The sequence below is a fragment of the Scatophagus argus genome, chromosome 8 (assembly GCF_020382885.2).
Source record: "Scatophagus argus isolate fScaArg1 chromosome 8, fScaArg1.pri, whole genome shotgun sequence".
NCBI lineage: Eukaryota > Metazoa > Chordata > Actinopteri > Scatophagidae > Scatophagus > Scatophagus argus.
Genome location: NC_058500.1, coordinates 5505098 through 5520090, shown reverse-complemented (window position 1 = coordinate 5520090; position 14993 = coordinate 5505098). Strand labels below are relative to the sequence as shown.

General features: G+C 43.6%; 1 protein-coding gene across 2 annotated transcripts; it reads left to right on the top strand.

Moving 5' to 3' along the window:
* Window positions 1–1362: 1362 nt before the first annotated feature.
* On the top strand, window positions 1363–14863 carry samd10a (sterile alpha motif domain containing 10a). Of its 2 annotated transcripts, none has more exons than XM_046397056.1 (5): window positions 1363–2052; window positions 3806–3987; window positions 13479–13647; window positions 13738–13878; window positions 14462–14863. In XM_046397056.1, exons 1-5 carry the CDS (start codon window positions 2040–2042, stop codon window positions 14482–14484), a joined length of 528 nt encoding a protein of 175 aa, XP_046253012.1. In that variant the 5' UTR covers window positions 1363–2039; the 3' UTR covers window positions 14485–14863. The 2 variants fall into 2 exon arrangements, with proteins under 2 accessions (XP_046253012.1, XP_046253011.1); XM_046397055.1 differs by having other exon boundaries at window positions 1393–2052; window positions 13738–13884.
* The last annotated feature ends 130 nt before the right edge of the window (window positions 14864–14993 follow it).

Here is a 14993-nt window from a genome sequence, read left to right as displayed (position 1 = left end):
TTTATTGATAAACCACTAAAGAGTTTGATAAGCAGATATAATTTAATTTATGTTTGTTTCAGTTGTTTTTAAACCGTGTTCGATTTAATGTCTCCCAACAGTTTCCACTGCTTTGTTTGAATGAGAAGCAGTCAAGGCTCCACTAGGGGGCGGTACACCACGTGTGGCTGTGGTCTGTATTTCAAATTCAGATTAATGAAAATATTTTGTCTGTTGTTCAGCTGCAGACGTGTGTGGAAACATTGTCGTTTTTATTTTTAGGGGGGTCTACGAGGTTGTTGAACCTGTGCTAAGAAATTACAAGTGACAAACATCAGTGAACAACAGAACACCTGAACACACCCAGAAGTAAAACCCTGTCTGATATTTTGGTTTTGGACACCTTGTTCTCTCCAATCAGCTATCGTCACCTCTAGTCACGCTGAAAGTCTCCTGCCAAAGTCTGCCACGGGACAGTCATGTTTTAATCTGAAAATCTGTTTTGTTTTTGTTTTTTTCCCCTGCTTGTTCCAGTTTTTATAACAGCCGCAGTGTCACATTTTTTTGTTTGCTGTCTTGTGGATTTCAGCCAGATTTCAAAACCAGAGCAACCTGATGTAACATTATGAGAGATTTATGAATATCAAGATGAGAACCACAAAATATATTTTAGTCCAGACCCTTCAGGAGCTCGGCTACTCCCCAAACGCTCTAGTAAGATTTGCAGCACTATATAAACAAAATCCAGCGTGGCCTCCTTTTCTTTTTCATGTCTTTTTTGTGTGTGCTTTGTTTGTCCTTGTTTGTCCCTCGTCGTTGTCCACGTCCTCGTCCCTGCTGCTGATGCTGAGTGGATTCACACTGATGGAGCTAAAACGTATTAGTGATATATGATAAACCCCACTCAACCCTTCCATCAATGATGCTCAGGTAGGATGAAAAGCAATGTTTCATTTAAGCAGAGGTGAGTTAAAAAGAAGTCATATATGCTAAATAGCAAAAGTTATTATTTATTAATGGCTCTAATTTATTTATGGGAGCCAATAGGGTCCTACTTTCCTCTGCAACGCCTCCTTTCTCTTCTGCTTCTTCTTCTTCTTCTTTTATGCAATGATGAAAATAAAAATCATTTTTGTATTCATGGCTTTTTCTTCACGCTCAGTCTCCCTTTAAACCCCCTTTCTTTTAAGCTTTTTTTATTTGTTTGTTTTCCTCTGGTCTTTTCTTTTTTTTTTCTTGTGATGGAAAATAATTCAAGATAAAAGTACGGGACGGTCACACTTTAATGCTTTTTGAGCGTTTGTGATCGATTTGTGGTGCTGTGATGCTCATCATCTGGAGCCACGGGCCACGTACTCCTCTCGTGTTCGGATGATGCGGCCAGTGAAGAAGGAACTGGGAAACAGCATCGGTGCAGCACTGATATCTGTCCTTAGTGTGTCCTGCAGCTCCTGTGGACAAACCCCCACACACAGGGTCCATCACAGAGAGGGCCCACTGCCCACAGGCGCGCACAGAGCTCCCTTTCTTCAAGAAAAAGGCAAAGGGGGGATTCCTTAAGTTGGATGCTGCAGTGATGAGAAGCCTTTTCATCCGGCTGTTTTTCAGAGCCTCCACTGGCTGCGTTAATTACAGGGCCCGGGGGCTGCACTTTGAGCTCGCTGCGCTCATGCAGACTCTTGAGAAAAAGCAGCGCGTCGGATTCTCACGACACATAAGAAACACAAACACACACACACACGCACAAATACAGTCCGTACACACACCACACGCCCGCGCGCACACACACGCCCGCGCCCGCCTGAGCCCGCGGAACCAGTCAGTCAGCTGCTCGGGGACATTCCTGTCTTAAACAACTTCAGCCCGCAGACACCGGCGGCGTGAGCTGGATCCTTCCCCCAGTCAGACCACAGCGAGACGTGAGAGGATGTGGATCGTCGTTCCTCCTGCCAGACCTCACTGAAACTTTTGTCGGTGAACATAACGCGGAGAGGTGGGAGCAGGACCCCGCAGCCTGAGTGTCGGTCTCCGGATACGATGGGAGGCTCTCAGTAGACACCATGGCTGTGGACGGTAGGCTGCTTTTATGTCGTCAGTGTCTTTCATTCAGCGCTAACTTCAGCTTACACCACGTATGGCGCATGAGTTCGTTTGTTTAAATCAATACTTGCGCAACCGGTTTGCCAGTGTTTTGGGCTGTGGCGGTGGTGGTCGGTAACAAAACGCCTGCTGGAATCTCACTTTACTATGAGAAAAAGTACACGGGCTAAAATATTATTTAGAGATAAAACTCTCCCTGCTGCGTTAGATCTTTAAAGCCACAGCTGTATGAGCGCCTGCATGGACTTTAAATATTGATTAAGAAACATGAGGAGGGTGCAGGGTGGACAAAGATTTGGTGCTGAAACGGACAGCGCTCCAGACCGGGACCAGCATGACCAGTCTGACAGTGGGACTCTTGTTGTGGTCAGTTTTTGCGCAGACTCAGCTAGAGAAACTCTAAATTGGACAGCTATACCCTTTAAAGCCACTATGTGAAGATGTGATTTGCATCTTTTGCACTGTTCTGAATGCATTAGTGGTTATACATCCTGGTTAAAAATGAATGCATTATCTGTTGCTTTCTGTGTCAAAGTCCGAAATGTTCAAATCCTTCAAACAGGAGCTTCAACCTGTAGGATACCAAGTGACACACACTGCAGGTGGGCGAAAAGACATTTCACAGTATGTTCAGGAGGACTTTTGTTCATGAAAGAGCTTTCCTATCCGGTGATTCATACATGTGTTCATGTTAATGGGGACTTTTATTCCCCCTCACATAAACAGCCAAAACTAAAAGCGGTAAAAAAAAGTCTGACAAGTGGTCTTAATCATCTGTATTTAATCCAGGAAAGCGGCAGCCTTGGGGGAAGTAATAACACTGCGAGGAAGAGTTCATAGGCACGTTGCACCTCAAAGAAACAAAAATCGCATCCAGAGTTTTATTCACAACAATCTGATGCTGCTGCTTTGCCTTGATGAATGCAGGACTCGGCTTTGCTGCGCTCTCAGCGGGAGATGTTGAATGACAGAAAGGAGAGGCACAGAGCTGGAAAACCAAAAGGCAGTCTTTCATCTCCTCAAACCCTCGTCTCCCCGGGCAGTCTCTCCCCCCCTCTCTCCCTCCCTCCCTCTCTCTCCCTCTCGTTCTGTCCTCTTTTCAAATTCTCTTAGTCAATTTAAGATAGGCTACTGAAAATTCACATTAACGCACGCGCAAACACAGCTGCACACACACAGCTTCAAACACGGTGAGAAAATTCTCCCAATCTGGCACATGAATCAGTAATGACTCGTGTCTTTCTGCCAGGATCTGTGCCAGTAACAGCGTGTTTACTGTAGTTCCACACGTTCTTTAATTACTGGATGTTGGGAAGCCACCTGCTGTTGAGTGGGTTTGGATGTGTGCCTGCAGGCCTCCTCGTAATGATGAGAAAGTGGCTCGTCTCACAGTTCTGACATTCACCTACAAGCTCTGCACAAAGTAGTCACGCTAGCAAAACCCTGACTTATGTGAATTACAGAGTAGCTTGTCCAGGCTCAGATAAATTTTTAGTGTTGCCTGCTCAGTATCAATGGAGCATGTGTGAGCAGGTAGTTCGTAATGAGATCATCCCTGAATGACAGGGGAGTCCAGGTGGGCTCAGCTCTGCCTTTTGTTTTCAAGCCGCGCAGAGTGAGGGAGGTTTCTGTTTGCAGTGCATGTCTCACGCTGTTTTTACATTTTCAGCAGTTACAGGCAAATCCGGCTGTCTGCTCATTATTCCTTCTGCTTTCATCTCTCCAGCGGCATCCAGTTTCAGTTTCTGCAGGCCGGCTGTGGAGTACAGGGCCCTGCCGGAGGACTTCAAGCACCAGCTGAGTCGACGGACAGGTGGGAACCTAACCTGGCATGACGGGCGTGGACAGAAAACCGCAGGAGGCAGGACGGTGAAGCTGCTGCAGCAGCCGGGCACGGAGGCCCTGCAGGTACCCATCAATTACATCACCTCGACATGTCGAACAGCACACGCGTGATGCCTCCTGGGCTTTCTTCACTCTCCGAGGTCAAAGGCGTGTGATACGTTGATGTCTGCTTAATATTGCTTCGAATCAGACTCAACAGCCCAAATTTTTGGTGTTTGTTTTGACTTTCGTATTTATTGGTCAGCGTAAGCGATTTTCACCACCACCCTAATCTGTTGGCTTTGATGCTTTGGTTGGTTCAGTTTGTGCGTGAGAAGGGAGGCTGCTTAGGATAAGAATATCAGGGTAAGCCAATCAGAGACAGAGTAGGGCGGGTAATTCCTTCACCATCCCAGAAAAAAATACCACAAACTCTAATTACTGACTGACAGTGTTGGTATTTGTAATTGACTGGCACAATATCTTTGTGTTCGGGCTGTAAAAATAGTTTGTTACAGAACTTCAGTTCCAGCAGCCGAGCAGCTTGGTACCACATGTGACCTGAGCACTGCATTCATTCTTCTATGCTGTGACTGAAATCACAGGGTCACATACAGAGCGGCGAGGTTACGGTGATACCAGCTGCTGTGAGTTTTTACTGCTCTGGTTATTAACCATCAACACAGCTGGATCCATTAAGGAGAGAGTGACAAACATTAGCCAGAAATAAATCATTAGCCCATTAATGGTTCACAACACACACTCGGAAAAAGGGGAAAAAGAACCTGCTTGCCTTCGTAGGATTTCCTCCTGACAACAGCTAAGCTAGCTGACCCTGTGAATCGGGCTGTGGGTTGCCAGGTTGCAGTGAGAGATTGGTTGAAATTTTATGTTGTGTGTAGATTCTCTTTCATAGACGATCTGGTCAGGTAAACGGTGATTATGAACAGGAACATGGAGGTCCCTGAGCACACTGGCTTCATTTTTTTTTCTTTTTTTGAAAAATGGAAAAATATGCATAATAGCTGCACTGCTGTTATTATTAGGATTTAATTTCCTGTTTGATTCCATTTCCTGGCAGAATCACCAAGTATGGGAATTTGGTTCCTGTGAATCTTTACTTGAACTGATGCAAAATAATTCTTAATCTTTAATTAAAAATCATTACTGTGATTCATATGGAACAACAGATCATTAGAGTGGCATCACAATAGCTGGAAATTCGACCAGTAGTGTTATTTGTTTCCTTTTCATTATCAGTCTCACTGCATTCCTCATGTAAGTCAGTGCAGACATAAATTTGATGAATGCTTTCAGAAATTACTGCAACAAATAATTTCCTTGAGTATCCATGAAAACATTTGTTTATGTCCACTGTCAGATTTCTGCATAGAAAAATCTGAGAAGAAAATAAATAAATCAGACTCTGGCACATCAAAGCCGGTCACCATCCATTGTTGCAAATGGGCACTTTGTTAGCAGAGAATGGAAGCTGCTCTCTCCCCAGCGGGCTAGCGGGCTCTATCAGCCTTTTAGCTATGGCTTTAAATAGCACCGGTCCTCCAACACTCGCACTGTGCTGCAGCAGCAACTCTGTCTCTTGACTGAGAGCAGAAAGGAACAGAATTTAGTTTGATACTGAATGCTTAATGGCACAGAGTCTGTGGTTGTTGTTACAGAGTAATAAACAGTATGCCAAGCCTTTTTTATAGCTCTCTTTATGTGAAAACGTCCTCAGATCCACTTTCAATAGCCACTCTGTCCCACTTTCTGCTGTTTTTCTCTTTGGTTGATAGTCATTTTGTTATCTGATACAGCGTCGTCCGCTCGCGCTCTCACCAGATGCAATCTGTTTGTGTAAACTGGCCTCGTTTAAAGCCCACAGTTCTAAGTGAGAAAGCTCGTGCTTTTGTCTTCACCACATGGAAGGCTCTTTAAGGCGGTAATGAGCTAAAGCTGCAGACATAGAACTGGGCTGGGCTGATAACAGAGTTGTACACAATGTGGTGTTTGTCTGCGTCAATCCTCTTGGATGCATATAGCGTAGCGGTCGGTTTATTTTTGCTTTGAGGAACATAACTTAACCAAGTGTTGTGTGTTTGGATGATCTGCAGCATTTGAACATGAAAAGTGTTTTCATCCTTCCTTCCTTCCTTCCTTCCTCCCTCTTCATCCTGAAGTTGGTTTTATTTCCAGAACTCTGCAGCCACACACTGCGATATGTTTCACCACTCTGGTCACAAAACAGCTCAATACATTCAGAAACCGTTGAAAGATAATGACTGACAACTGTTTTGGCAAATTAAATGTATGTTTTGCGTCATGTTTTTAAACAAGAATGACAAACGGGTTTTAAATAGTGAGAATTTTGGACTGCTGGTCAGAGAAAACAAGCTGTTTGCTGATCGCATTTTTCACAGTTTTGTTTTAGTGGCCCCCCGAAAAAAATGAATTGACAAATTAATTGGGAGATTAGTTAGTTGTGACAATTATTTGCTTGTATCTCAAGCAGAAATAGCGACATGAGGTTTTGAATACTGAATACTGAGTGCTGTGCAACACATTCTGAACAAATAGCTTTGGATGAGCTGAGGAAAGTGTTTGCTTCATGTAAAACGAGTCAGGAGATGACAGGCTGAAAGTGAAATGAAGAAAATCCGATGCTCTTTAAGTGTAGAGCAAGAAACACGGAGATAAAAGCAACAACATACACAAAACTTCTTCTCTGAAAATGTCTTTCTTTGTTATTTAGATGCTCACCAGCGACGTGACGGCTGCAGCAGCTGCTCTTCCTGGGGGGGGTCACGTTTATTTACGTCACTTAAATGAACATTACAGCCTGCACATCATTTGTGACATCTCTTTTCACCGTCAGACTCAACATCCCAATCTACAAACACGACGCAAAACATCACATCAACACCAAACACCTGCGTTAGATGGCTCGACACAATATCACCACCTCCCTGAGAACAAGAAGCAACTTAAATCCCCAAAGCACAAAGAAAGCAGGATGGAAGCTCTCCAATCCAACGTCACATCTTTTAGGAGCAGATCAGTCTTACCATTTTATTAAAGCATATTTTACTATTTGCTTAAACCAACTGTTAGAGGGAGCAGAAGGAGCGATACTTTTGTTTAACTTGTAAGCGCGTGTTGACACTTTTTTTTGTTGTTGAAGAGGATTTTAAGCCAGAAGATACGTGATATATTACAAGCACAGTCTGTGCAAAAGCAACCTTTTACAATGTAAATTGCACAGCATTTAAACATAATGTCAGGAAGTTTACACTCTCATGAAAGTGCATTAACATCATTTGGTTTTAGCTGAAAAAACACACCCCAGCACAAATTTTGCTTCACTGAACCTTAAATATAAGCCAGCCTTGCTTTTTTTTTGCCCCTGCATTTGAGAAAATCCTGAGTTGGAGAAACGCTGAACCAGCTGAATTTTTAAAAACCAACGGACTGATGAAAGGCCCCGTTTGATTAGCCCTTCATAGTTTTACATCCTGTACATGTTTTAAGATTAAAGAGCTGCGTCGCACGATCAGGCTGGCCTTCACACTCTTCTGTCTGTGCTGCTGCCGCGTGTTCACGAATCTTCCAGACAAGTCGGAGGTTCACATCTGCGCAGAGTGTTTGATCTGCGTGATCGGGATCGTCCCCGTGTGCTTTAATGAGACCGAAAGAGGGCCGATCCTGTCAGTTCCTCACATACGGGCTCAACTTAGGATGTTTGTCTGTCTGTAACGGGTAAATGCTGAATGTTCAGCTGAGAAGCTCCACAGCAGGCTTTTGACTTAGCGTCAGAGATTACATACAGAAAAGGAAAGCTGTGTGTGTGTGTGTGTGTGTGTGTGTGTGTGTGGATCGCATCATCTCAGGGATGTTCGATGCCACCGCGGTGGTCAAGGTCAGCTTCAGGGTCAAACGAATCAGGTCAAATCACAACATCAAACTGGGTAGTGTACCGGGTACTGTGACCTGTCATCTGTGTAGCGTGTGATTCTTCTGGCAATAATGTAGCCTTACTGGTTCATGGCTGTGTCTTAATGACACCCTTCTGCAGAGTGTAACAACTATAACTCCTCCTTTCTACTGTACTGTCAGTGAGGTTGCTCAACTAAACTGGTTCCAGTGTTTGAGCTCAGGTTGCACTTTCTGTCAGAGAGTCAGACGAGAAGATCGACGCCACTCTCGTGTCTGTATGGTAGCGATGAAGCTGCAACCAACGTCCAGTTAGCTTAGCTTAGCACAAACAATAGAAACAGGAGGTCTAGAGGCTGGAGAAGCGACTTGTGACCGGGGGGCCGCCGGCTCAGACTGGCCATTAGTCGGCTGCCCTTGAGCAAGGCACTTAACCCCCCTATTTTGCTCCCCGTGCTCCTGAAATGGCAGGCCACTGCACTTGAGTGTTTCACTGCATGTTGCATGTGTGTGTTCAATCAGTGATGGGTTAAATGCAGAGAAGAATTTCAGTGTATGTAAAAAATATTCTGACAATAAAGGTTTGAAGTTAAAAAAAAAAAAGATTGTGAGCCAATCAATTCAGTTTTTTCAATTCAGTTTATTTATATAGCGCCAATTCACAACAAAAGTTATCTCATGACACTTTCCAATTAGAGCAGGTCTAGACCAAACTCTTTAATTAAATTGTAAAATAGAGAGAGCCCAACATTCCCCCTTGAGCAAGCACTTGGCGACAGTGGCGAGGAAAAACTGCCTTTTAGAAGGCAGAAACCTCGGAGCAGACCCCGGCTCAAGATGGGCGGCCATCTGCCTTGACCGGTTGGGTTGAGAGAGAGAGAGAGAGAGAGAGAGAGAGAGAGAGCAGGAGAGCGACAGAGAGAGCAAGGGAGAGAGGCAGAGGGGGTGGGGCGTGAGAGAAGGAGCACACAAGCAGAGATGCATAGCAGCAGTAATAATACCAGAAGTATCGAAATGTAGATAATGATAATGACAATGAAGTATACAGAAGGTATTATGGTGATTTTGATAACAATGGTAGTGACAAAAATGGTAGTAGCTGTACTGAGTCTTAACAGATTTAAATCAGATTATGACTAAACAGTAGTAATCGCAGTAGGTTTTGAGCAGGACGACAGCAGGACCGCAGCAGGAGGTCCAGTCATGATCGATAGGAATCTGCGGGACAAGAAAGCACAGGGACTCCAGGGAAGAAGTTGAGTTAGTAATATGCATTAATGGGACATGAATGTGTGCAGAAGGAGAGGGAGAGGAAGAAAGAGCTCAGTGCGTCATGGGAGGGCCCCCGGCAGTCTAAGCCTATAGCAGCATAACTAGGGGCCGGCCTAGGCCAGCCCTAACTATAAGCTTTATCAAAGAGGAAAGTTTTTAGTCTACTCTTAAATATAGAGAGGGTGTCCGCCTCCCGGACCGAAACCGGAAGATGGTTCCATAGCAGAGGAGCTTGATAACTAAAGGCTCTGGTTCCCAGTCTACTTTTGAGGACTCTAGGAACCACAAGTAGCCCTGCATTTTGGGAACGCAAAGTTCTGGTGGGATAATAGGGTACTATTAACTCTTTAAGATAGAATGGTGCCTGACCGTTCAGGGCTTTATAAGTGAGGAGGAGAATTTTAAAATCTATCCTGAATTTTACAGGTAGCCAATGTAGAGAAGCCAGAACAGGAGAAATATGGTCTCTCATGCTGGTTCTTGTCAGTAGTCGTGCTGCAGCGTTCTGGATTAGCTGGAGAGTCTTTATGGATTTACTGGGGCAGCCTGATAGAAGGGAGTTACAGTAATCCAGTCTAGATGTAATGAATGCATGGACTAATTTTTCTGCATCTTTCTGACTCAGGATGTGCCTAATCTTTGCGATATTTCGGAGGTGAAAGAATGCAGTCTTTGAAATATTTGCAATGTGCGAGTTAAAGGACATGTCCTGGTCAAAGATAACTCCTAGATTTCTTACAGTGGAGCTTGAGGCCACGGCTAAGCCATCTATCAATGCAATATCACTGCATAAGTTATTTCTAAGGTGTTCGGGGCCCAGAACAATAACTTCGGTTTTGTCTGAATTGAGAAGTAGGAAGTTGCTGGTCATCCAGGTTTTTATGTCTTTAAGACATGCCTGAAGCTTGACTAGCTGATTTGTTTCATCTGGTTTCATTGATAAGTACAATTGCGTGTCATCCGCATAACAATGAAAATGTATGGAGTGTTTCCTAATAATATCACCAATGGGGAGCATATACAGGCTGAATAATATTGGCCCAAGGACAGAACCTTGGGGAACTCCATGACTAACTTTTGAGAGTGTGGACGATGTATCATGAACATGAACAAATTGAAATCGCTCTGATAAATAAGACTGAAACCAGCTTAATGCAGTTCCTTTGATGCCAATTAGGTGTTCCAATCTGTGCAGTAATATAGAGTGGTCAATGGTGTCAAATGCAGCACTAAGGTCTAACAGTACAAGGACAGAGATAAATCCCTTGTCTGATGCCAGGAGGAGGTCATTTGTGACTTTGACCAATGCTGTTTCTGTGCTATGATGAGCTCTAAAGCCAGATTGAAAAGTTTCAAATAAGTTATTATTTTGAAGAAAGTCATATAACTGATTGGCGACTGTTCTTTCAAGGATCTTGGAAAGAAATGGAAGGTTAGATATTGGTCTATAGTTGCTTAAAACCTCTGGATCAAGTGTGTGTTTTTTAAGGAGAGGTTTGACTACAGCTATTTTAAAGGACTGGGGTACATAGCCTGTTATCAGGGACAGATTGATCATGTCTAATAGACAGGTGCTAAGTAAGGGTAAAGCTTCTTTGAGAAGTTTGGTAGGGATGGGGTCTAAGAGGCATGTTGTTGGCTTGGATGAATATATGAGTGAGTATAGCTGATGGGGATCGATAGGTGAAAAGCAGTCAAGATGAATATCTGTTTCTACTGTTGGTTCTAAGACACTAATGTTTGATGTTACATCAGGATCAGCTGAGGTCAGTAGGTGCTGAATTTTGTCTCTAATGTTTAAGATCTTGTCGTTAAAAAAGGTTATGAAGTCATCGCTGCTAAGGGTCACAGGGATACAAGGCTCGATAGCACTGTGGCTCTCTGTCAGCCTGGCTACAGTGCTGAAGAGAAACCTGGGATTATGCTTGTTATCCTCAATTAATTTGGAGTAATAGGCTGCTCTGGCAGTTCGTAGGGCCTTCCTATATGATCTAAGACTGTCTTGCCAGATTGAGCGAGATTCAATAAGTTTGGAGGAACGCCATTTCCTCTCAAGTTTTTGCACATTTTGTTTTAATTTGCGAACCTCTGTATTATACCAGGGTGCAAGTTTCTTTTGCTTTATGAGTTTCTTTTTTAGCGGAGCAACAGAGTCTAGAGTTGTCCTTAGTAAACTTGCAGCACTGTTCACGAAATGGTCGATTTCAGAGGGATTATTATATTGTTCACTCATATGGGGACATGATACTGAAGTTAATGACAATAGAACTGTTTCTTTAAATTTAGCCACAGCACTATCAGACAGGTATCTAGTGTAGGAGTTTTTTCTTGGTGGTATGAAGTCAAATAGTATAAATTCAAAAGTTATTAAACAATGGTCAGACAGAAGAGGATTTTGTTCAGAGACAGTTAAATGTTCTACATCTATACCATATGTCAAAACAAGGTCAAGAGTGTGATTGAAGCAATGAGTGGGTTCATGTACACACTGACAGAAGCCAATTGAATCTAAGAGAGAGATAAATGCTGCGCGAAGGCTATCATTACTATCGTCCACGTGGATGTTGAAATCACCCATAATAATAACTTTATTAGTTTTAAGGACCAGACTCGATAGGAACTCTGGAAATTCCAGTAAAAATTCAGAGTATGGGCCAGGAGCGCGGTACACTACAACAATAAAAATTGGTTGTATTGTTTTCCAGGTAGGGTGTGAGAGAGTAAGAATAAGGCTTTCAAATGAATGGTAGTTGACTTTGGGCTTTGGACTAAATGATAGATTTGGGTCAAAAATGGCGGCAACTCCACCTCCTCGGCCGGTGTCTCGAGGAATCTGAGTATTAATATGACTTTGGGGAGTGGATTCATTTAAACTGGCATATTCTTCTGGCCGAAGCCAGGTTTCGGTTAAGCAAAATAAATCTATATTATTGTCCAATATTAACTCATTCACTAGTACAGCTTTAGATGAGAGAGATCTAATATTTAACAGTCCACATTTAATTCTCCTATCAGTTGTAGCTGTGGAGGTGTTGGTGTTGATCTTTATTAGATTTTTATGTATAACTCCTCTTTTTGAATTTGGTTCAATTAATTTAAGTGGTCGGGGGACAGACACAGTCTCTATGGGATATTGGGTGGGTAACTGTAATGGAAGCGCAGAGAGGCGTGTAGGACTGCAACTCTGCCTCCTGGTCTCAACTCTGGGTTGTCAGGGTTTTGGTTTAATAAGAAACTCAGTCAGATTTCTAGATAAGAGAGCTGCTCCATCCAAAGTGGGATGAATGCCGTCTCTCCTAGTGAGACCAGGTCTTCCCCAAAATGTCTGCCAATTATCTACAAAGCCCACATTGTTTGCTGGACACCACCTCGACAGCCAGCGATTGAATGATGACATGCGGCTAAACATATCATCACTGGTCAGATTGGGTAGGGGTCCAGAGAAAACTACGGAGTCCGACATAGTTTTTGCGAATGTACAAACTGATTCTACATTAATTTTAGTGACCTCCGACTGGCGCAGTCGAGTGTCATTACCGCCGACATGTATTACTATTTTACTGTATTTACGCTTATCCTTAGTCAGCAGTTTTAGATAAGATTCAATGTCGCCCGCTCTGGCCCCAGGAATGCATTTGACTATGGTCGCTGGTGTCGCTAACTTCACGTTTCTGACTACAGAGCTGCCAATCACCAGAGATGGTTTCTCAGCGGGTGTGTTGCTGAGTGGGGAGAACTTGTTGGAAACGTGAAGAGGTTGGGGGTGAACCGTGGGCTTGTGCTTAGGACTATGCTTCCTCCGTACAGTCACCCAGCCTCCCTGGTTTCCCGGCTGCTCGGGAGCTACCGGGGGCAGGCTACGAGCTACACTAGATCGGTCCGCACCGGCTAATGGGGGCTGACTAACAACAGTAGCTAGAGACTTTGTTTCCATGGTGCGGAGCCGTGCCTCTAATTCACTAAGCCTCGCCTCCAGCGCTACAAGTAAACTACATTTATTACATTTACCACTTTCACTAAAGGAGGCAGAGGAATAACTAAACATTTGACACACCAAGCAGGAGAGAGCAGGAGAGAGAGAGGGAGACAGAGAAGCCATCAGATGAGACTCTCTAAGCTTGAAATAATCCCACACCTAAAACTTGTCATAACTAAAACACATACACACAATTTATCATCTTAAACTAGTAGTTAGAGCCAGGCTAGCAGTTTCCCTCTGTTTCCACTCTTTATGCTAAGCTAAGCTAACTGGTTAGTGGTTAACTGGATAGTGGCTGTAGATTCATATCAATCCTCTCATCTTGAAGTGGATAAGCATATTTCACAAAATGTCTATTCTGCTAACGCATGTCTTTCTGTCCGTCCTTCTGCAGTACCGTTCCAGTGACAATTATGGGATTTATCACACCAGCCCGACGCAGCCGAGCCTGATCCGCCCCGTCGTGCTGTGGTCGCAACAAGATGTTTGTAAATGGCTGAAGAAACACTGTCCACACAACTACCTAACCTACGTGGAGGCGTTCTCCCACCACGCCATCACAGGTCACACCTCTGAGAGAATCCGAAGACGCACGGATGTACAAAAAAAGAAAGATGAGATTTATGTCTGAGCTCTCTGCTTCCTGCTTGCAGGCCGTGCGCTGTTGCGTCTGAACGGGGAGAAGCTGGAGAGGATGGGACTCGTGCAGGAAACACTTCGGCAGGAGCTGCTGCAACAGGTGCTGCAGCTTCAGGTGCAGGAGGAGGGACGCAACCTGCAGCTGCTCAGCAGAAGTGAGGGTGCGTTCATCTATTACCACTCCTGTCTCAGACTTTGATTTTAAAGGGATAGTTTGGCGCTTTGAGAACAGTGATTATTCACTTTATTAGTCGACGACAGAGTCTTCATGTCCATCATGTCCGTGTGGCGAATTTGAAGCTTCTGCCACAGACGGTTAGCATAGCTTAGCATAAAGACTGGAAACAAGGGGAAACATCTAGCCTGACTCTGACCAAAGGTAATAAAATCTGACCGTTAACAATTCCAAAGCTCACAAATAAACATGTTGTAGCTCACTTGCTTTAATCTGTAGAAAAAACAAACACTGTTTTACATGTCAGACTTTCCGGCTGGGACCAGTAACTTCCTGGAGTCTGCGGCGTTCGCCTGGTTACTCATACCTCATCCTAAAACATCAAGCTGATGTTTTTATGCTTGACTTTTTTGTGCACATTTTAACAAGTGATTTAAATTGTGTTGATTACTGAGGACCTTCATATTAAACGTATAAATAAATGTATTTCTCATCTGACCGTCTGCCATGAAAGCAAATAAATGTATTTTTTTTAATGTTAGAAATCTTTCTGTCTTTCACAGGTTCCTTTGGAAAGATCTCATAGGAAGAAAATGTTTCTGGAAGAAGAAGCTGGATGCTGTGGAGTTATGGGATTTTTACTCAAATACACAATGTGAATCAGATCTGCAGGAAAACAAAAAACATTCAGCGAGCAGAAATGTCCAGAATTAAGTTGCTACCAGGAAGTTGGCAGCTTTTTGATTCCGTCAGCACGACGAGCAGACATGATCTTCACGGACCGACCATGAACTGTGATGAAGACGCTCCATGACAATCTGTCAATATATTGCTCTGCTCTGAGATTAATTATTAACTGCTTCTCTCTTACTGTCTCTACCTCTCTCTCTCTCTCTCTCTCCCTCTCTCTGTGTGTGTTAAACTTTTTTAATGTCAGAAAAAACAGAACAAATAAATAAAAATATAAAAACATTTTTGCTCCAACTCCCCCATGTTGTCTTCATAAAGGTGTGTGTGTGTGTGTGTGTGTGTGCGTGCATTACTACTTGACAGAACAGCTGTGAGGACGCGCGTCATGATAAACTACAATACCCA

Excerpts from the sequence above, each read along its gene's own strand:
- samd10a (XM_046397055.1), top strand. Across the intron at positions 13,648-13,737 it reads CTCCCACCACGCCATCACAG|GCCGTGCGCTGTTGCGTCTG; the intron begins GTCACACCTCTG and ends TCCTGCTTGCAG. Across the intron at positions 13,885-14,461 it reads GCTGCTCAGCAGAAGTGAGG|GTTCCTTTGGAAAGATCTCA; the intron begins GTGCGTTCATCT and ends TGTCTTTCACAG.